At 41.7% G+C, this 23,429-nt stretch overlaps 1 protein-coding gene across 1 annotated transcript in view; it reads left to right on the forward strand.

The window, feature by feature from the left end:
- Positions 1–23,429, forward strand: part of KCNK10 (potassium two pore domain channel subfamily K member 10) — a 122,313-nt gene that overhangs the window by 54,122 nt on the left and 44,762 nt on the right. Inside the window, exon 4 of the mRNA XM_060263053.1 lies at positions 17,400–17,517. Coding sequence (XP_060119036.1) covers positions 17,400–17,517 — 118 coding nt within the window. The remainder of the gene's footprint in view (positions 1–17,399; positions 17,518–23,429) is intronic.

Consider the following 23,429-nt stretch of genomic DNA (forward strand, 5'->3'; position numbering starts at 1 on the left):
CTTATCCTCCATTAATCTATCTAATCTCCTTTTAAAGCTGTTTATTCCTGTAGCCATCACTACATCCTCTGCAGCAAATTCCACATTTAAATCACTCTCTGTGTAAAGTTCTGTCCATCCTGAACCGACTGCCCATCAGCTTGGATGCCCTTGAGTTCTAGTATTTTGGGATAGATAGAAAAATCTCTCTTTGTCAACTCTCTCCACCCCATGCATATTTTTTAAACCTCCATTATGTCTTTCCTTAGTTATCTGAAAAGTCCTAGACATTTCAGACTTAGTTATGTTTCCTCGTAGGAAAAGTGCTCCAACCCCTTAATCATCCTGGTTGTCCTCTTCTGTACTTTTTCTGGTTCTACAATGTCCTTTTTGAGATATGGTGACCAGAACTGTACACAGTATTCCAAATGAGGCCACACGATAGATCTATACAGGAGCATTACAATATTGGCTGTTTTATTCTCAGTCCCCTACACTTGGCCCTACACTACTCACCCCTAATTCCAAATCACTGATGAATAAAATAATCCTGGCCCCAATAACGATTCTTGTGGGACCCAACTGCTTACTTCCCTGCATCATCAGAACTGTACATTGATTCCTACTCTTTGCTTCTTGTCATTTAACCAGTTTTTAATCCATAACAGAACTCATCCTCTTATCCCATGGCTGCTGACTTGGAAGTCTTTGGAGGTACTTTGACAGAAGCCTTTTGAAAGTTCGAGTTTCTGCTGCATCACTGTTGTCTGCATGCTTGTTTGTACTTTATCAAAGAATTCCAAAAGGTTGGTGTGACAAGACTTCCTTTTGCAGAAGCCATACTGATTTTCCCTCAGGAGTCTTTGTCCCTCTATGTTCCTAACAATTCTATCCGTGATTACAGTTTCTACTAATTCGCCTGGGACAGATTTTGGGCTGGCTGGCCTGTAATTTCCTGGTTCTCTTCCAGATCCCTTTAAAAAAATGAGTGTAACAACATTTGCTACTCTCCAATCTTCTGGTACAGCAACTGAATTTAGAATGATAAGTTACATATATGGGTTAGTTGATTAACTTTCCCTCACCTGAGTTCCTTAGGAACTTGCAGAAATTGACTTTCTTGTTTTTCCCCTTCTGTTTCCTTTTTACTATTCCCTCATTTTTGTATTTGCTAGGAGGAGTCTTACAGTTCATAGATCCACAGCCCCCACCTCATAGCAGCAACAGCAGCGGGTGGGGCCTGCAATCAGCCCCAGGCAAACAGACCTTGCTCAATGAGCAACAGACCAGACAAAAGACCCAGACAGATCCAGACATAAACACTACTTTCCAGCAGACTACAAGCACACACTCATCCTCAAACTCTGTCCTCTCACAAAGCGACCTCTGTTAATGCTCCCCAGTAGTTTAGGAAAGGTAAACAAACAAACAAACGGGAAAAAACCAGCATTCACCTTCGCAGCAGCTTTCTTCTAAGTTCTTTCTCTTCTTGTTGGTTGGTTAGTATTTGATCAGCACCGTAATAGCTCTCTAGAACAAAAGGTTTTTTACAGTAAAACATTTCTTCTGCTTTTAGATGTGCTAGCTGGATGGTTGAAAAGTTTCTACATTCTGATTTTAACTTAGAGCAGTTTGGGACTGATTTGGAGGCATATGAAATTATGACAATTGGTGAACAGAAAAATTGCTGATGTCTTAATGGAGGAATTGAAGAAGAGAAGGTAAAAGGTATTTTTATACTGAGAGTTTCTTAATCAGAGTTTGAAAAAATAAGCCCCAAAAGTGGTGAATCTGCCTATAAGTAAGACTCACTGCCTTTTTGTTTTAGGTGTTTTAGTCATCCTAGAGGAAATTATAGTTTAAAAAAATCAATTGCCAACATTGATAAAAGATAAATAGTAGAAAAATTGGAACGTGATTGGGGAGGGGCTGTGGCTCAGTGGAAGAATCTCTGCCCTCTTTGCATGCAGAAGGTCCAAGGTTCAATCCCCAGCTGCTTCAGTTAAAAATGACCAGCTAGTAGGTGATATAAAAGAACTTTGCCTGAGATTCTGAAGAGCTGCTGACAGTCTCAGTATGCCAGTACTGATTTGGATGGGCTGATTCAGTATGGGACAATTTAATGTGTGTGGAATTCTTTGTTTTTTCAGCGTCTTGTTTGCTTTCAGACAGTTCTCAATCCAGCTATCCTCAAACGTGTGTTTTTTGTGTTTCCTCTCTTGGTTGGAATATTATTTGGTAAGGAAGGCAGGGGATAGTCAGTTGAGCCAAACAGAAAGTTGCCCATCCCTGTAGCTAGAGCACATTTCTTCTGTGCGACACCAAACTTTCTGAATTATAGCTCACGTGAGCAGTGTCTTGGGCCCTAGCGTGTCCAGCCTTGCTACTTCTGCCCCAAGCTGGATTAATTCTGAAGAAGTGTGCTTGCACACGAAAGTTTATACCTTGAATAAAACTTTGTTGGTGTTAAAAGTACCACTGAATTCAAACTTTGTTCTACTGCTTCCGACCAACATGGCTGCCCACCTGGATCTACATCTGGTGACTCTGGATGATACTAGAGCATACTGGAATATGCGTGGGCATACCTATTCCTCAATTGGATTTGCAGTCTTGTTATGCTCCTGAATTCATTGTTTTACACATAATGACATATGCTGTGCAGGAGTGCTTTTTACCAACCCTATCTGCGAAGCGGCTGCAACCATTTAAAATCCGATGCAGCTCTTTTTTTAAAAAGTCATTTATTCTGCTGTAACCTCGAGGCAGACTATTGCAGTGTGCTGTGTGCAGCATTGTGATAGAGCACTGCTTGTTCTTTTCATTCTCCCCAAAGGTAGTAATATGGGCAATTAATTGACCACCAGGGAACATCAACTTTCTGACTGGAACATGTTACCTGACAGCTTTCTTTAGGGGTTGCATTTCTATTTACAGTTCATTCACTTTTCTGAGGTGTTCTTATAGAGCATGACTACAGACTTATTTTTAACTAAGACAGTGATTCTTGAGAACATCATCTGAACTTAAATGATGCATGCTGTACAGCAGGCCCTCCAGAGCGGGCAAATGGTGGTCTACCAGATAATTAAAAAGGGTCATAATGAAATTGGAATCCTTAAAGGTTTGATATCTCAGAGAGTTGCAACTCTTTTATTGGGAGGCTTCATTACATGCTGAGATCTTGTCTAAATCATCTTCCAGATACATTCAGGAGGGCTCTGGAATATTGCCACGAAGCTCTACACTCATTGAAAAGGGACCCACAGTCATAATCAAGCAGACAAAAAGGGAAAGACTTGCAAGAGTCAGTTCATTTCCTCCTGTGCTCCCTCACCCACATTATGCCTTCTTTCCATCCTCTTGACAGTCCCCATATCCTCTTCCTTTCCCCTGCTACATTCTCTGCTTCACACTCACCAGCCTTTCTTTCATCTGCTCTCCCAGTCTTCCGTTTTATTTATTTTTGTTTATATTCCACCTTTCTCTCCAATGGGGATCCAAAGCAGCTCATAGCATTCTCCTGTCTGCCATTTAATCTTCAGAGCAACAAGCTTCCATGGCAGACTGGGAATTCAAACCTGGGTCTCCCAGGTCCTAATCTAACATGCTAACCACTGCACCACACATTTTGGGTTACCTTCCCTGCCTCCAGTTGAAGTTTTCTGTTTTTTTTTAAAGCATGGGAAAGAAAGATTGGTTTGAACTGAGATCTCTGACAAGGAGACAAGTGTGTGGAAGCAGGCAGTGACTGGGAGTTTCCTCCCCCTTCAGTTTCACTCATCCCATCCATTTTATACCTTTCAGTTTATTTTCTCCTCCCCCAGTATTGGTACTAATCAAGGCTGAGAATCCTCAGCAAAGTTGGAAAGTAATATCTGTGCCGTTTAAACAAATATGCCTTCGCTCTACTTGTATGCATGTTTCAATGAATATTAATATTTCCTTGTCTGTTTTCACTGGTGGGCAAAACTGAGTAGGATGGTTGTCTGGGTTTATAGGATTAGGGAAGAAACAAAGAAGTATTGACAGGATTATTCTTTAATCTATCCTTGATTTTATACTAAATTTAGATGTATATATTAAATTTTGGGGAGGGACCGTGGCTCAGTGGTAGAGCATCTGCTTGGTAAGCAGAAGGTCCCAGGTTCAATCCCTGGCATCTCCCAAAAAGGGTCCAGGCAAATAGGTGTGAAAAACCTCAGTTTGAGACCCGGGAGAGCCGCTGCCAGTCTGAGAAGACAATACTGACTTTGATGGACCAAGGGTCTGATTCAGTATAAGGCAGCTTCATATGTTGTTTATGTTCATATGTTTATAGTTCAAAATGGCATTTTCTTTTATAATTGTATTGTCTCCTACTTGTTAATATCTGGATTCTTATGAACAAATGCCTAATAATGGTTTCAGTTAGTCGGAACTGGGAGTATGAATAGAGAAGTGAGATCCTAGCTGAGTGGAGTCTTGCCTTGGACTGTTAGAAATCGCAACTCAGACGTAATTATTTTTTGTTCTAAAAGCCAGAAGTTTTTAATAGCATTGATTTCTGTAACTGTAGTTAGTTCTAAGATCTGGTTCTTAGGATTCTGTAGCATCTACCATAAACAGAATTTGTGGCTACAAGGTTGACTCCAGCACAGCATTTCTGCTGCTGCAGTGATTTTTGACCATAGAGTACAACTTTCTTAGCTCCCCACTTCTGTGGCAGTCTGAAATGGTTCCTAAAATCAAATTCCTGGGTGAGAGGAGACCCCCAAGGACAGGATTTTAGGGGCCACTTCAGACTGCCACAGAACAGGGAAGCTGAGAAAGTAACACTCTACAGGCATAAGGCGTTGCACCAAGAGAAATGATGTTCTGGATCCAACCAATGTCAAGTGCCATTGGGCATACTCAATGTGAAGTAGTGCATGAAGTAAGAAGACCTAGGTTCAGACCTTTGCATAGCCTAGGAATTCTCTGACCTTGACTCATTCATCCTCTCTAGGCCTAACCAGCTTCACACTGTTGCTATGAGGAGAAAAAAATATGCTACTTGAGTGTCTTGAAGGAAGGCTGGGTTATAAATGTGATGATGAATGATCCTTGTTCTGGCATATGAATATGATGAATTATCTAGGAATATATTAGCAATAAAAATGGCTACCTTAGAGTGTTCTTTAGACTAAAAAATGATGGGGTTTTTTTTTATAGCCAACCAGATTCCCTGATCGGCATCATTTTGACATTAGATATTTCTTTCATAGGAAGGAAGATTTTAAATCGACAGATGTTGGGGTTTTCTTTTCTTTTTATTCCACAAGAATAAGTTTTCCTGTTCAGTAGCAGCTTGAGACTAGCTTGTTCTTGACTTTTCCCCTTAATTTCCGTTCATTTTTCTGAAACTGTCCCTATTTTCTACTTGTATAAGATTTATCTTTTGCAAAACAGTGTTGGTATTGGGAGACAACTAGACTGTGTTTCTGAACAAAAAAGTCACAAAGCTTTTGTTGAAAAAATTGATAAGCAAGATGTCTTTAGACTGCTCCTCATATGTCTTTCTAATGACTTCTGTGAGGATTTTTAGTCCTGAGAGAACTTTTTGTCCTCTTCCTTCCAAGAAAGTGTTTCACAATGTAATCTTAAACAGAATTTTACCTTTCTGAGCCCATGGAGTTCAAGATTTTCTGGTTGAAGGGAAACCAGGCCTTGAGAGCCTTTAGTGATGGGGTGATGGATGAAAATGACGTCCAGTGATGCTTGATGGTTTTTACCATGGGGAGGTTGGAGGGAGATAGTTGGGGTTTGTTATTTTATTTGTGGTTTTGAACTGAAAATGTTTTAAATTATATTTATAAGCCACCTTAAACCATCAGGAAAGGGTGTGTGTGTATAAATGTTTTAATAATAAATAATAATGATGTCACATCTTCCCCCAAACCTGGATGTGGTATCAGTTTTTGCGAGATGCTCTGACCATCCTGTTTTTTACCATGGAGTTTTCTGGGATGACCAGAATGTCCCGAATATACTGATGTCACATCTGGGTTTTGAGGTGGCTGTGACATCATGCAATGCCAGACATTAATTCCTGCCCCAGGCCTTCTTCCTGCCCCTCAGAACAGCAAGGAAGGGAGGGCCCAACCAGTGGGAAGTTTGTGGATGTGACCTATTGATGATGTTAGATTTTAAGGATGAAAGAGAAGGTGTTCTGAATTTCTTCTAGTCTGGCATCTGGTTTTCCAGGATCCCAATAGGTAATTTATGCAGACAACAGCTATCCCCTGCTGTTACCTTACTTGAGTGTGAAGATTTCATTTAACCAATTTGGTAAACTGGTGTTGTTAGACTATCCTCCAAGAATGTGTGTGGTTCCCTCTTAAGGTCATCTGTTCTACCTGCCATCACTGCATCTAGTGATTGGAAATTTCATAATTGTGTCTTGTGTAAAAGAAATGCTTTATTTTTCACCGTCAACTTCTAATTTCATTGTGTGTCCTTGCATTATAGTACTATATAGGAAGGTCTCTATTTGCTTAAATATGATTTATTTTTTATTATTTTCAGGAAATACTACAAACTTGCCTGGTCCTTAATTTTTACAATCTGTTTTAAGTGTGTGCTATATGATTTTAGGCTACTAAAGAAGGCTCTCAGAACCAAAACACATCAGGTCTAGTGGCTTTTTATGGGATATTCTGTTATGTGATTCGTGTTCAGTTGATAGGCAATTTCTGTGGGCTGGATTTTAGCATTTCTATGTATCTATCTTGTTTTTAATTGTTAACCATTACATTGTATAATAAATATTTTGTTATATTTTAAGTTTGTTATACTCAACCTTCTGAGTACCCGCTCTATTTGCTTTCTTCACACACCATGTGCTATTTATAGACCTTTGTCACGCCTCTCTGTAATTTTTAAGTTTTGATTTTTTTTCAAACATTAAAAAAACTTTAAAAAGGAGTGAGTATTAATGGTAGTAATTTTCTGCTGCTTTGGTAGTTAAATAGTTTTAGAAAAGGTCTTCATATACTCTGGAAATTATCTTCAATTGCTCAGTGGGCAAATGTTGCGTTTTCTTTTGCAGCAACATCCAGAAGATCTTCCTTTCCACTTGTCTAAACTAGGGCTCCAGTCACATACACTAAATAATGCACTTTCAATTATTTTCAATGCAGTTTCCAACAGGATTTTGCCAGTTCACACAGTAAAATCCAGCTAGAAAGTGCACTGAAAATGAATTGAATGTGCATTGTTTAGTGGGTGTGATCACAGCCTAGGTGAAGCACCTGATTTCCAAGAGCGAAGGAGAAATCTTTCAGCACCAATTGTCACTCTCAACACCTAGAGTTTTTGCAGTGAGTGCAGTTTTTTCAAACATTGCGCCTAGCACCAGGAAGTCTTACGAATGGGCTGTGCGGCAGTTTGAAGACTGTAGGTCTGAGGTAGGGTATCGCATTGTTTGGCCCCTCCCGGTGGAGCAGTTGCTCCATTACTGTGTTTTGCTTCAAGGTAAGGGATTGGCCGTGCGATCCATTAGGGGGCGCCTGTAGGCATTGGCTTTTGCCAGTAAGGCGCTGGGTTATAGGGACGAAACAGCTGATTTTCGTATTCGAAAGATGCTGGAGGGGTGGGCTAGGGAGATATGTGGAATCCTATGTCTCCGTCGATTCTTCGGGGTTTGAAGGGGATTTGGGACGTGGTGTGTGCTTCTTCTTTTGAAGCATGTTTGTTTCATTCCGTGTCTTTAGTAGCCTTTTTTGGGCCCTTAGAGTCAGCAAGCTGGTGGCACAGTCCAGAAACGATGTTTCTGATAAGGCTCTGTTGTTAAGGGACCTGAAGCTATCTGAGGGTAAGGCAGTGATTACTGTCCATCGCTCTAAGATGGATCATTTGCAAAAAGGTACCATACTTGAGTTGGGTAGTTGTTCAGAGTTTGAGCTGTGTCCAGTTACCGCGTTGGCTGCTTATTTGGCAGTCTGGGGGCCCAAGGATGGGTTTGTGTTTTGCCATAATGATGGTAGCCCATTGACGAAGCATCAGTTTTGGGCAGTGATGTCACAGGCTTTAGGTGAGCTGGGGTTGGCTGGGGTGCGGTTTGGGACCCACTCCTTTAGAATTGGGGCAGCCTCAACAGCTGCCGCCATGGGGTATCCTTCCTCCTCCATTCAGCGCTTGGGCCGTTGGCATTCATCGGCCTACAAGTCTTATGTTTGACCTTTCCTCAGGCCTTAAGTAGCTTTTTTGTTGGATTGTTATTGGTTCTGTTCTTGTTTAACTGTTTTTTCTCTTTAGATGCTGTTGTTCCTGGCCAGAGGAGCCGAGTTCTCGTCTGCAGCATAGCCATGTGTTTTGGGCCGCTCATCAGGTGCAGAGAACTTCGGTCCCCTCTACAGAGGGGATGGGGTTCATCTCTCAGAAAAGGGTAATAATATGCTTTTCTTGAGAGATCTCCAGCAAGGGCAGCGGGTGGCCTTGCGTCTCCTGGTGGGTACTAGGGCCTAAGTAGAGACTTGGCCATAGTAGTGGCAGGTTTTCCCAGGTTATGGTACTATGCGGCTAGGGGAGGACCATGAAGCATCCCCCTTTTGGGGAATTAGGGGTCTGGCATGATCAACCCTGGGGTGTGATGACCTGGGGTGGGGCGATTGCAGACCGTCCTGGAGGCTGACGAGATGGTGCCTTTCACTGAGACGTGCGTCTGGGGCTTGGACCCTCTGGGGAGGGCCTCCTTGCAGGGTTGGTCTGGCGGGAGCTGTGTCACACAGCTCTTTATTCTGACACTCTCAACTCTTTATTCTGACTTGGGGGGCAATGGAGTGCTTGCAGCCTGCAGCGTAGCTGCTAGGCTGCAGAGGCACAGTTTGCCGCCCTGTAAGGAGAGAGGAGGACAGCTCGTTTGGGGGCATGGTTAGGTTGTCGTAACGGCCAGCCTTCGCTCCCTGTTGCAGTTCTTTGTTAGATTGGCCCTCCCACCCGCCCTGTTGGTTATGTGAGCAATGGCTGGTCGTCTCTTGTTTGGAGGCCGGGTAGGAATTTTTTACTTCCCAGCTGATTGGCAGTTGCTGGGGTGTGTTTTTTGCCTACCCTACATAGCTATGCAGTGGCTTGTGGATTTGGCTATTGGGAGGTGCTGTTAAATAGGTGGTCACTTTAGTTGGCAGGTTTTCCCGGGTTATGGTACTATGCGGCTAGGGGAGGACCATGAAGCATCCCCCTTTTGGGGAATTAGGGGTCTGGCATGATCAACCCTGGGGTGTGATGACCCGGGGTGGGGAGATTGCAGACCGTCCTGGAGGCTTGACGAGATGTGCGTCTGGGGCTTGGACCCTCTGGGTAGGGCCTCCCTGCTGGGCTGGCCTGGCGGGAGATGTGTCAAACAGCTCCGGCTGGGGGCTGGGTCTCTCGCCCGTGAATGGCAGGGGAGTGGTCTGTTGAGACCCCTAGCCCTGACCAGGCTGCAGTTGGGTGCCCTTGCCGGGTTGTTATGATTTATAATAAAGTGGCCCATAATTTATACCAATGCATTTGTGTTCAACTCTTTATTCCTTTTTCGTTAAAACAATTTTATTTGGTAACAAATGGAAGCAAATCATATTTCTTGCATCAATAACTTCTTATTATCTATCCCATATATTACTTTCTACCCACCCCTCCCCCGTTACTTGACCCCTGCCGGTGTTATTTACTTAAAATACTAATATTTAAAGGTACCCTTAACTAATAAAAACAAAAAATAATATTCTTTTTTCTAAAACTTAATCATTATCAAAAATTGTCCAATGTCCTTTTATTTTCCACTCTTTTTCTACATATCTTCTGAACTTTTTCCACTCCCTCTTAAAAACTTCTAAATCATAGTCTCTTAAGATTCTTGTTAATTTGTCCATTTCACTCCATGTCATAATTTTTATAATCCAATCCCATTTCTCTGGTATTTTTTCTTGCTTCCACAACTGCGCATATAATGTTCTAGCAGCTGAAAGCAAGTACCAAATTATAGTTCTATCTTCTTTTGGAAATTTTTCCATTTGTAATCCCAACAGAAAAGTCTCTGCAACTTTCTTAAATTCATATCCCAAGATCTTAGAAATTTCTTGTTGAATCTTCTGCCAATACATTTTTCTGGCATCTTGTTGTTCATCTTTGCTAATTTTTTAGGAGTCATATACCATCTATACATCATTTTAAAACAGTTCTCTTTAATACTATGACATGTCGAAAGCTTCATAGAATTCTTCCACAAGTATTCCTAAATTTCCATCTGTATTTCTTTATTTACATTAATTGCCCATTTAATCATTTGAGAGTTCACTACTTCATCCTCCATAGACCATTTTAAAAGTAATTTATATATTTTTGAAATTAATTTTTCATTGTCTCCAAGCAGAACTTTTTCCATTTCTGTTTGTTCTTTTCTTACTCCTTCAGTTTTGATATCATTATCCACCAAACTCTTTATTTGTTGCATTTGGAACCAATCATATCTATTATTCAGCTCTTCAGCAGTTTTCAATTCTATTTTGCCACGTTGTATTTTTAATAGTTGATTATATGACAACCACTTTTCTTCACCTATCTCAGCCGTTATTTTTATTACTTCAGCTGGCACTATCCATAACAGTCTTCTCTCATCTCCATATTTCTTATATTTCATCCATGTATTTAACAAATTATTTCTTATATAATGGTGAGAGAAAAAACCGTCCATCTTCTTTTTTCCATAATACAAATATGCGTGCCAGCCAAATTTATTTCCGTGACCTTCCAACGCTAAGAGTTTTTTATTTAACAGCATTATCCATTCTTTTATCCACACTAAACAAACTGCTTCCTGATATAATTTCAAATTCGGTAATTGAAATCCACCTATCTCTTTTGCATCTGTCAAAATTTTCGTTTTGATCCTTGGTTTCTTCCCAGCCCACACAAATTCTGAAATTTTTCTTTGCCATTTATCAAATTGTTTACTATCTTTCACAATAGGAATAGTTTGAAACAAATACATTATTCTTGGTAGAATATTCATTTTAATTGCAGCTATTCTACCCAGCAATGACAAATTAAGTTTATTCCATTTTAACATATCTTCATCCATTTTATGCCATAGCTTCTCATAGTTATTATTGAACAGATCAATATTCTTCATTGTTATCTTCTCACCCAAATATTTTACCTTGGAGGTAACTTCACAGTCCGTCAGTCTCTGCAAGGCCTGTTGCTTGTTTGTTTGCATATTTTTACGTAAAAATTTTGATTTTTCTTTGTTAATACAAAGTCCCGCTAACTCCCCATATTCTTGTATTTTGGCTAGCAACAAAGGTGTAATTTGTAAGGGATTTTCATTTATAAACATTATATAATCTGCAAATGCTCTATATTTGTAAGTAAATCCTTTATTTTTAATCCTTCTATTTCTTTATCTTCTTGAATCTGCATCAGTAATATTTCAAGAGTCATTATAAACAACAATGGGGAAAGCAGGCAGCCTTGTTTTGTACCTTTGCTAATTATCATATCTTCTGTAAGATCTGCGTTTATACATAGCCTTGCACGTTGTTCAGTGTATATTGCTTTTATCATTCTTATAAAACTTTCTCCCAGCTCCATTTTCTCCATTACTGCAAACATAAAGTTCCAGTTTAAATTATCAAATGTTTTTTCTGCATCCGCAAAGAATAATGCCACTTTCTTTTCTGGATGTCTTTCATAATATTCTACAATATTTACAACAGTTCTAATATTGTCTCTTATTTGCCTTTTGGGAAGAAACCCCGCTTGAACTTCCTTTATAAAGTTTATCAAATGTTGTTTACGCTGTTCTGCCAAGATTCTTGTATATATTTTATAGTCATTATTTAATAACGAAATTGGTCTGTAATTTTTTACATTCATGACATCTCTGTTTTCCTTTGGAATCAATGAAATAACAGCTTCCTTCCATGTGTTTGGCATTTTCCCTTTTATTCTTATCATGTTCATCAACTTCTGCAATTTTGGTATTAACTCCTCTTTAAAGGTTTTAAAATATTTAACTGTAAATCCATCTGGCCCAGGTGCCATTCCATTTTTCATTGCATTAATTGCTGCTTCAATTTCTATTTTTTCAATTGGATCATTCAAAACTTTTTGCATATTTTCAGTTAAGGGTTTTTATCTTTTGTACATACTCATCCATCTTTTCTTTATTTATTTTAACACCTTTAAACAACGTGGCATAATACTTAAAAAATTCTCTTTTTATTCCCTCATGGCTAACCACCTCTCTTCCATCTACCACAATTTTATTAATAATTTTATTTTCTCTCTTTTTCTTCAGTTGCAAAGCCAAATATTTTCCAGGTTTGTTTGCTCTCTCAAAAGATTTCTGCTGCAATCTTTTCAAATTCCATTCTAAATCTTTATTTAACAAATGTCTCATTTGCGTTTGTAATATTGTAATTTCCCTTATAATTTTCTTTTTCCCTGGTTTTTTTCTCAGTTCCCCTTCTTTTTACTTTATTTCATTTTGAATGTCCAACATCTATTTTTCTTTTGCTCTCTTATCTTTGTTATTCAATGTAATCAATATTCCTCTCATTACTGCTTTATAAGCATCCCAGACCGTCTGAAATTCTGTATCCTCTTTATCATTTATTTGGAAGAAAGCTTTAGTTTCATTTTCAATAGATGTCAGTATTTTTTTATTCTGTAGTAAATCTTCATTCAATCTCCATCTTCTCAACTTCTTAGACAATTTTGTAATCCACATTATTGGGTTATGGTCAGCTCCAATTTTAAGTAAAATCTCTGTTTTCTTTTTTATAAGGCCTAAGTCTTTAGTGCCCCACAACATGTCAATTCTGGAAAAAGTTTTATGTCTTGCTGAAAAAAAGGTATAGTCCCGCACTTCAGGATTAAATTTCCTCCATATATCCTCCAAATTTTCTTGTTTGACCAATTCAAAAAAAGACTTTGGCAATTTTCCTTCCTTGTTATTTTTTTTACCCCCAGACTTATCCAGTGTGTTCTTAAGTGTTCAATTAAAGTCCCCCATTATCAAAACTTGGTCATAAGTCAGTTCATCAAATTGTTGTATAATGTCTTGAAAAAAAGCATCCTTTGCACCATTAGGTGCATACAGTCCCAATAACAACTTTTTTTTACATTTAATATTATTTCTACTGCTACAAATCTTCCATCTTTATCTTTAAACACTAATTTTGGCTCCAATTCTTGTTTAATATAAAAAATCACTCCCCTTTTCTTCTGTTCAGCCAATGAATAAAATTCTCGTCCCAATTGTTTATTCCATAAAAATTTGTAATCCTTTTGTTTAATATGCACTTCTTGTAAACAAACTATATTACAATTTTGCTTTTTAATCCAATAAAACGTTGCCCTTCTTTTTTGTGGTGAATTTAGTCCATTGACATTCCAAGATAATAATTTGTACTCCATCATGGTGCAAATTCTTTATATTCTTCATAAAATCTACGCAGTTCTTGTGCATTTGTAATTGTGATTCTTTTCCCCCATAGTTCAAAGCTCAAACCTTCAGGTATTATCCATCTAAACCTCATTTCATTGTCCCGTAATTTTTCTGTCAACTTTTTATATCAAAGATTTCAGGTTTTCACGGCTGGCAACATCATTAGGATTTGTAGAATCTTTCGGGCTCAAGTGCTGTGTTCTACTGGAGAAAGTTTTTCTTCCAGACGTTTCGTTGTCAGCTGCGGAGAACATCTTCAGTGGCGTTGCAGCCAGAGCAGGCGCTCTGACCTTCTTGGCTGCTGTGCATTGAGTGAGGCCAAGGCTGCTGGAGAGCTGCTATTTCTAGGCTGGAGGGGGTGTGTTGAGAGGGCAATTGGTTTGCGGATGTGGCCATTGTTTGGTGGGGCTTCCTGGAAGGGAAGTGATAAGGAAACTGGCTGTTGAATGTGACCATTGTTCTGTGTTAATTGCTGGGAGGGTTGGAAGGGGTGTGAAGATAAGGAAGATGGTTGTTGACTGTGCTGATTGTTGTTCTGTGACCTTCTGCAATTTATAGTCTGTAGGACGTTTTGCAGAGCTGGAAACCAAGGTTGGTGGATGGAAATGCCTTCTTCCTTTCTGTTAAAGTTGTATTGGTGTTTGTAAATCTCAATAGCTCCTCTGTTCAGGCGGGTATGATAATGCCGTGGTTCACATACTTAGTTGCTTCAGCCTTGCAAGGGCTGATTCACTTGTCCATTGGTCATCATTTGATAACCTGCTGGTGATCCCTGGCTCCAAAGATATCTGGCTGTCCTTGACCAGGGCCAGGGCCTTTGGTCCTGGCCTTGACCTGGTGGAATTCCATCGGAGCTCTGTTGGATCTTATGCAATTCCACAGGGGCTGAAAGGCAGAGTTTTGGCTGAGGACAGCAATGGTTTTCTCCCCCCACCCCAAATTTGGAGTTTTTGTTTCCTTTCCTCCTGCCCAGAAAGTGAGCAGACAGTCCAGAATTGGGATGGGAATTTTTTTAAAGAGATGCCATCTTGGACTTCTTTTTAACCTGGACTTCTCCAATATTTATTAGCTTGTTCTATTTGAATTTTAATGATTTGTACAGTTGTTTTATGGCTTTATGCCTTTTGCTGTACATCGCCCAGAGCCTGGCACAAGCTGGGATAGGGCAATTAAGAAATCAAATTAACAACAACTGCAGCATCAGGAAATGACTTGCATAGTGTATTAACTGTCACAGATATATACCACCGAGATTGCTCCCATATATCCTCAGCTCACTTTCAAATACAGTGGTTTCCAGGCTACAGTTCACAAAGTTAATAAGTATAAAAAGAAGACAACAAGGGGTGTACCTGCATGTGTGAACCACCTGAACTTACTACCTCCTAGTCAGAGTGTGTGATGTAAGCCCAAAGCACCCTGCATCCCTGGTATTTTTTCTGCACAGTGACAGTACATAACATTATTTCCTAAGGTGCATCGCACTTTTGGCTGAATAGAGCTGTTAGACTGTGTGATCATAAATGCAAACCTCATAACACAGTTCCGCACATAACACATAACAACACGCTGTGCTGCTTTTGGTAAGTGGAAGACAATGTGTCCGCTGGCATAAGTAACAACACTTCAGTTGACAGTGTCATGACCTGTTTGGCTACTCCAGCTGTTGATTAAGCCAAGTTTCACTCCAGTGGGTAAAGAAACGCTCTCTGCACAGTTAGATTCTGCTGCATAACCAACAAATGTCCCCCAGTATAGCTGGAAATGAAAGTAACACATCCCTCCTATATTCTACAACTCAGTTGCTTCTTTCTCTTTCTGTTTAATTGAATTATCCCAATTTGGAGAAAATTAAATGACCAAAGGGTAACTTGCATCAAAAGCTACTATTGAATAGTGGTTAAGAGTATGATCTGTGTCCCAGATTCAAGTCTCACCTCAACTAGTAAACTCAGCAGTTGCATTTGGAGGGTTTGTTTATTTATTTATTTATTTCCTGCTTTTGTGCCCAGTTGGGACTCAAAGTAACTTAGAATATCTCCCCTCCATCCTCTCACAACAACAGCCCTGTGAAAAAGGCCAGGTTGAGAGTTTGTTACCTAAGGTTACCCAGCAATCTTCCATGATAGAAGTGGGAATTTGAACCTGTATCTCTGTTACTATCCACTGTGCCGTGCTAGTTCTACTAAGCTGGTTTCAAGAAAGCCATTATTCCCTAAGCTTGGTCAAGACAGGTCTTGAGTTGCATCCAGGCAATATTCCTGCAGATATCAAACAGCTTAGACCAATTCCGCAGGGCCTGCAAGACCATCCTCTTTAGGCAGGCCTTCCTAGACTGCTGACAGAGGATGGCCAAATGGATGATCCAACAAAGTAACTCTTTAGTGATTCTTGCCATTATCTAAATATGTAAATGGATAAATAGCGCCCGGAACATCTCTGCTGCTGTTAAGTTATAGATTATATATGCTGGATTAGTTTTAAGATATGTATTAACTATGTATAATTTTAATATTGTTTTTAATTATTGTATTTTGTATAATGTTTTATTGAATGCTGTTAGCCGCCCTGAGCCTGCCTAGGCGGGGAGGGCGGGATACAAATAATTTTTTTTTTTTTAAAAGAAGATTGACCTTGCCTGATTCCCCTCCTTCCTGCACCCCCTGTTCCCCCCCCCCCTGTAATGAATCTAGGCGTAGTGAGGCCTACAGGCTCCAGAGAAGCCTGTAGGAGTTGCTACATGCTCTACATCTCCCAGGATCCCTTCTGTCCCTCTGTCTGGATGAAAGCAGTTTTGGAAGGGAAACTGACCCAGAGGAGGTGGGACCTGAGAGGAAAGCATAAAAGGGTTGTTAGTTGCATCAGGGCTGTTTGATTTTTTGTACCAACCTTTACCAGGTTTCTGTATTTACTGCTGCACTAAAAAGTTTTACAACCTACTTATTGTTTTCGAGCACTTATAATAAATTAGTTGTTATTGTTAAAATTGCCTGGGTCCTTGTGTCTCTTTGGTCATGGTTAAAAGGTACTTGCTAATAAGAAAGATACAGGGGTTGGGTGAGTGCTCTGGGCCCTCAGATAGACCCTTACCAGAGTTGTGGCAGCCAGTAGAAGACCCTTCCTGATCTCCTGCTGTGTGACACCCCCATCCCCTCATGGCATTTTATCTACAAGAATCCTACGACACTCAGTGCCAGCTTTTGGGAGGACATAGGGTACTGTGCTTGCATGTGTAAACCTTCCACACAGCATAAACTTGCATAAACATGTCACATGGATTGTTTTTGTGCACTTCATGCCAAATCCCTGTCTGCTGAACACTTAATGGGCTGATCCGTATGGTAAGTGTGGTCAGACATGAAATGATGCTCATAGATTGTTAACACAGAGAAGAACTTTACCTAGACTGCACATCACATCTGTTTCTGCCATCAGTGTTTAACGCCCCCCCCCTTACAATATGGGGATAGTATTACATTAGATGCTTAATAAGTTTTTTAAATGGTTGTTTCTTAATGGTTTTGTTTTATTGTCTTATATGTAAGACAATCCCTGACTGTTTATTTGAAGAGGCAGTGTATTCATTTTCTAAATAAAGAAATTATCCCAGTCAGTATTAAATGTGATGATGTTACAGGGCTGTAGGCAACCAGTTTTGGCTGAAAGTATTGTTAATGTCATTGAGTGAAAACAAAGTCAATTCAGATTGAATCCTTACTGGGTTTATTTATTCATTGTATGTGAACAACTTTGATTACTTGAGATGTGCTATATAAATTGTGTTGATATTATTAATAACAAACTGTAAAGAAGATACTGTCCTGAGAAGTGTCCTTTTAAATCCATGTATGGTAGAGTTCCCAGTGGCTATTTGCATTGCAATTTTCATTTTAGGCTTGCCTCCAACTGTACAGTATTTGACAACAGAGCATTTTGTTGACTAATTTTGCTGTCCATTTCTTTGCAGCGAGCCATTATCGCTACTAATGCAGGAGTCAATCCTGTAGGAACCTCTTCAAATAGCAGCAGCCACTGGGACCTTGGAAGTGCCTTTTTCTTCGCTGGAACTGTCATTACGACTATAGGTATATTTCAATGTAGAATTTAAGTTAGATGCAGACACAGAATGCTACAGAGTTACATCCAGTTTCTTGGCTTTCAGAAAAGTACAGTTCTTTGGAGGCCAAAGCTCTTTCATCTTACTTGTTATGCTCTAATATTTTATATATCGGGTTGATAGTTACAGAAAGCCATAGCCTAGAGTAGGGGTGTCAAACATGCAGACTGAAGGCTGGATCAGGCCCCCGGAGGAGTTCTATGAGGCCCCCAAGCAACTGGTTGTCATCTGTTTACTTCTCCCTCTCTCTTGCTTCCTTCTGCATCACAGCTTGCTTTGCCATTCTTGCTCAATCACACAGGCGCTATAGAGCAAAGCCTCTATTTGCTCCATTGACTGAGGCTCCTCCCTTGGGAAGGAAGGGGGGAGGGGGACCTTGCTTTGCCAGGCTCTCTCAACCACACAGCAGAGCTACTGAGCCAAGCCTCTCTTCCCTCTATTGGCTGAGGTTTCTCATAGCAAGAATTGTCAGTTATCAGAGACTGTTAAATAAACAAAATATTACAAGAGTGCTAATGTTTTAAGCATATTTTATTTTAAGTTTTTTTTTAAAAAAACCTTTTTAATTGTATTTGTCTGTGTCCTTTATATCTCCACTACCTGGCATTACATTTTATGACACACATGGCCTGGCCCCACAAAGTCCCATTTATGTCAGATCCAGTCCTCGTAACAAATGAGTTCAACACCCCTGGCTTAGAGCCTTACTACCTAGCTGTATGTGTCCTTCCTTCCTTCCTTCCTTCCTTCCTTCCTTCCTTCCTTCCTTCCTTCCTTCCTTCCTTCCTTCCTTCCTTCCTTCCTTCCTTCCTTCCTTCCTTCCTTCCTTCCTTCCTTCCTTCCTTCCTTCCTTCTGCTGTTTTCTGGAAGGACTGCTAGTGCACTTGTGTAGACAGCAAGGGTGCCAATGTCCTGGGGCTCTTTGCTTACAAGCTAAGGGAAACAGCAGGCCAGGAAAGCAAGGCCACTCAGCCTCCATGGCTCTAACTTCAGGCTTGTTCCTTGTTCCAGATCTTTCTGTCATGGGGCTGGTGTCACGTCTTGATGTCATATGCATTCATTTTAATGGATTACATGCTTGCATCTAGATTCTAGACCATGCTTGATCTCCATGAGGCTAGTTTATTTTTTAAATTTACTGTATTTATACTTCACTTTTTCCCCTAGTGGGGCCCCAAAGTGGCTTACAAAATCCTGTCCTTCTCCAACTTGGGAAGTAGTTCCCAAGATCCTAGTCCAGTACTCTAACCATGACACCATGCTATGCTGACTCATTTTTGGAGTCCTCCTTTTAAATGAAGAAAATATTTTTTTCTGCATAACTGGGGCATTCCTTAAGTATGTAAAGGTCTCTGCTGTGTTTCTGCTTGGCTCTGTTTTGGTGCGCTACTGATTCATCTGTTGGCTTTGTTGTTAGAGGAAGTGATTCTGTCTCCAAAAGAGCACTTAAATGACACCTGTAAAACAACTGTTCCAGTAAATGGATATTCCAAGGATTACACAAAACCCACAGACTTTGGATAACTTAGCTGGTAGAGTTTGGCGCTCTCAAATATTATAAACCTCCAGATTTTGCAATATATGTGAAATAATCTAGATAGCAATTGCTGTTCAATTGTCCCTCTCAGTTTTAAATAATTCACTCTTGGTCTGATCTGTGTACACTTGTGCATATTTCCAGCGGTAAAGTACATTTTTATTGCTAGGCTAAAAACCACTAAAATGAAATGGGTTTTAATGGAATAGATACTAAAATTATCTGAACCCTGTGGTGCCAGTAATATAACTACACTTCATTTCTTCTTTTTTTAACAACAGCAACTACAACTGGACAATAAGATCTAATCTAGGTTGCTGTCCATTGATTTCTGTAAAACTCCACGGCTCTTCGGGATCCTTGGCCCCCTTGTGATTCCCTTGACGCCCTGGTTGATGCCTGGCAAGACCGGCTATCTGGGGCAATCAACGAGATCGCACCCCGACGTCCTCTGCGCCCTCGTTCAAGGCTGGCTCCTTGGTATACCCTGGAGCTACGCCGGTTGAAACAAGGACTCCGACGACTAGAGAGGCAGTGGTGGCGCACTCGTGGCGAAGCGGCGAGAACATCCTACAGAACGCTTATGAGGTCGTATGAGATGGCAGTCAAGGCCGCAAAGAAGAAGTACTTTGCGGCCAAGATTGCGTCTGCAAATTCGCGCCCGGCACAATTATTCAAAATAATTGGACACTTAACTACTCTGCCCCAAGGCAGACCAAACGTAAGAGAATTAGAAATAGGCTGTGAGGCTTTTGCGAAATTTTTTGCAGACAAAATCACGTCGCTCCGCCAGGACCTGCCCATCACCTTAGATACAGTACATGAGCCCGAGGCCCCTTGCCTGTCTTCTGATTTAACTCTGGATCATTTCGACCCGCTCAGCCTGGAGGAAGTTGACGGAATCCTCTCCTCTGCGCGCCCTACAACTTGCGATCTGGACCCATGCCCCTCCTGGCTAATTAAATCTTGCCTGAGGGAGCTTGAATGTCCTTTACGGGACATCATAAATAGATCCCTCTCAGAGGGGCGTTTTCCATCATCCCTGAAAGAGGCTTTGGTCCGACCCCTCCTGAAAAAAACTACAGCAGATCCGGCCGAATTGGCAAACTACCGACCGGTCTCTAATTTACCGTTTTTAGGTAAAATAATTGAGAGGGCAGTGGCGTCGCAGTTGCAGAGCTTTCTGGATGACGCTTCCATCCTAGACCCTTGCCAGTCCGGCTTTCGCCCGGGCTATGGGACGGAGACAGTACTGGTCGCCCTGGTAGACGATCTCCAACGGCATCTGGATCGGGGCGGTGTGGCGGTGCTGATGTTGTTAGACCTGTCGGCCGCGTTCGACACGGTCGACCATCGGCTACTGACCCGCCGCCTCGCCGATATAGGGGTGAGGGGGTCTGCCTTACAATGGCTCTCCTCCTTCCTCGAGGATCGGGGACAAAGGGTGGCAATTGGTGGCGAGCGGTCCCGGAGGCGCACACTGGACTGTGGAGTGCCTCAGGGGGCAGTTCTCTCACCAATATTATTCAATATCTACATGCGCCCTCTTGCCCAGATTGCCAGGAGATACGGACTTGGGTGCCATCAATATGCAGATGACACCCAACTCTATCTGCTAATGGACGGCCGGCCTGACTGCGTCCCTGAGAATCTAGACCGGGCCCTGCAGGATATGGCAATGTGGTTGAGGAGGAGCGGGCTGAAATTGAACCCAGCGAAGACAGAAGTCCTTTGTCTGGGTCAGGGCGCCCGGGAAGGGGAAACACCTCTTCCGGTCTTCGACGGGGCGCCGCTGAAAGCGGCGCACCGGGTTAGGAGTCTGGGAGTTTTACTGGAGCCTTCATTATCAATGGAGGCCCAGATTGCAGCCACTGCCAAGTCAGCCTTCTTCCACCTGAGGCGGGCAAGGCAGTTGGCTCCCTTCCTAGAGCGCCAAGATCTGGCAACGGTACTTCACGCAACGGTCACCTCGAGACTGGATTACTGTAATGCCCTCTACATGGGGCTGCCTCTGTACCGAACCCGGAAGCTGCAGCTGGTGCAGAACGCAGCGGCCAGGCTACTGTTGGGGCTCCCTAAATGGGAGCACATACAGCCTGGGCTGCGCGAGCTGCACTGGCTGCCAGTTATATACCGGGTTCGTTACAAAGTGCTGGTCATTACCTTTAAAGCCCTATATGGTCGAGGACCTGTCTACCTCAGGGACCGTCTCTCCCTATATGAACCCCAGAGAGCACTGAGGTCAGCTGGAAAAAACTTGCTGACTATCCCCGGACCAAGAGAGGTGAAGTTGCAATGCACCCGCAATCGGGCCTTCTCCTCTGTGGCCCCGAGCTTATGGAACCAACTTCCAGAGGAAATGCGGGCCCTGCGGGATCTTGAACAATTCCGCAGGGCCTGCAAGACTTTCCTCTTCCGACTGGCTTTCGATGATGTAGAAAATTAAGTACTAATGATACCGCCATCATAATAAAGAACAAATAGCAATAGCATTAGCACTTTTATAACTGTAATTAATTTTAAATCTATTAGAATTTTAATGTTGAATGTAACCTTGTTTTTATACAATGGAATGTTACTGTTACTGTTAGCCGCCCTGAGCCTGCCCCGGCGGGGAGGGCGGGATATAAATAAAATTATCTAATCTAATCTAATCTAATCACTGGTGTAAAAAAGTGTCTATTCTTGTGGGCAGAAAATAGGGAGAGTCTGCAGCATCCAGTCTAGAAATGCATTCACTTTATTTATACCCAGGACTTTTTTTTTTGTAGCAGGAACTCCTTTGCATATTAGGCTACACCCCCCCCCCCACAATGTAGTCAATCCTACAAGAGCTTACAATAGGCCCTGTAAGAAGAGCCCTGTAAGCTCTTGGAGAATTGGCTACATCAGGGAGGTGTGGCCTAATATGCAAAGGAGTTCCTACTACAAAAAACCCCCCTGTTTATGCCCCACCTTTCTTCTCATTGCGGGCCCAAAGTGACTCACATTGTTCTTGTCATTATATAATTAGATATTCTCACAACAATCTTTTGAGATTGGTTAGGCTGAGATTAGCCCAAGGTGACTCAAAGAATTTCCATGGCAGAGTGTGGATTCAAACCTGAGTCTCCCAGATCCTAGGTTGACCCTTTAACCATTACCTCACACTGTCTCGCTATGGAAGCGGCTCTCAGCGGCTAATTTTGTTATGCTTTTAGAATGTTATGAGCATTACTAACTCTCATAAAACACCTTTTTCTATTTTTTTCCAGTGTGCTGAAAGGGAGCATTGTTATGCTCCCTGGATTTCCCCCTAGCACAAGGATATTGGTTATTGTTGAGAGAGGGTAAAAAAAAGGTAAAGGTAGTCCCTGGCCTGTGCAAGCACTGAGCTGTGACCGACTCATGGTATTTGGGGAGGGGAGGGACCACGGCAGGACACAATGTAGGGTTGCCAAGTCCAATTCAAAAAATATCTGGGGACTTTGGGGGTGGAACCAGGAGCAATGTTGTGACAAGCATAACTGAACTCCAAAGGGAGTTCTGGCCATCACATTTAAAGGGACCGCACACCTTTTTAAAATGCCTTCCCTTCATTGGAAATAATGTAGGATAGGGGCATCTTCTTTGGGGGCTCCTAGAATTGAACCCTCTGGTCCAATCCTTTTGAAACTTGGAGAGTATTTTGGGGAGAGGCACTGAATGCTATAATGAAAATTTGCTGCATCTACCTCAAAAAACAGCCCGCCCAGAAGCCCAGATACTCGCAGATCAATTCTCCATTACACCCTATGGGAATCGGTCCCCATAGGGAATAATGGAGTGCCCAGCAGACATCTCCCCCCCACCCGCTTTCTGATGACACTAAAGTGGGGGGAGGGCCTCTAAACCGGAGGATGCTCTGCCCCCACCTGGGGATTGGCAACCCTAATACAATGCCATAGGGTCTACTCTCCAAAGCAGCCGTTTTTGCCATAGAAACTGATCTTTGTCACCTGAAGATCACTTAGAATAGTGGAGGTTGGCAGCCCTAGTTCCAGGCGATGCAAGCATATATGAATCAGCTGGTTTCTAGGCCCTGTTCAGATCTTTGATCTTTCAAAGCCCTAAACCAGTGATGCTTGGGAGCCATATGGGACTCCCTGACATTGCATCTGAAGCTCTTCAGAGCACCATTCCTCAGTGTGGTACCTATCTCATGTTCCAAAAAAGTGAGTAAGGCCATTTCTCCATTAGGGCTTGTTGGTAGGTGGTTCCCAGCCTGAAACAGGTGTTTCTGGAAGGACTGGAGGATGGGTAAGTGGCTAAGTTTTCCTGAGCTGTGGCCTTCATGCCAGGGATGGAAGTAAAGGACCAGTCCT

The sequence above is a fragment of the Heteronotia binoei genome, chromosome 21, assembly GCF_032191835.1.
Source record: "Heteronotia binoei isolate CCM8104 ecotype False Entrance Well chromosome 21, APGP_CSIRO_Hbin_v1, whole genome shotgun sequence".
NCBI lineage: Eukaryota > Metazoa > Chordata > Lepidosauria > Squamata > Gekkonidae > Heteronotia > Heteronotia binoei.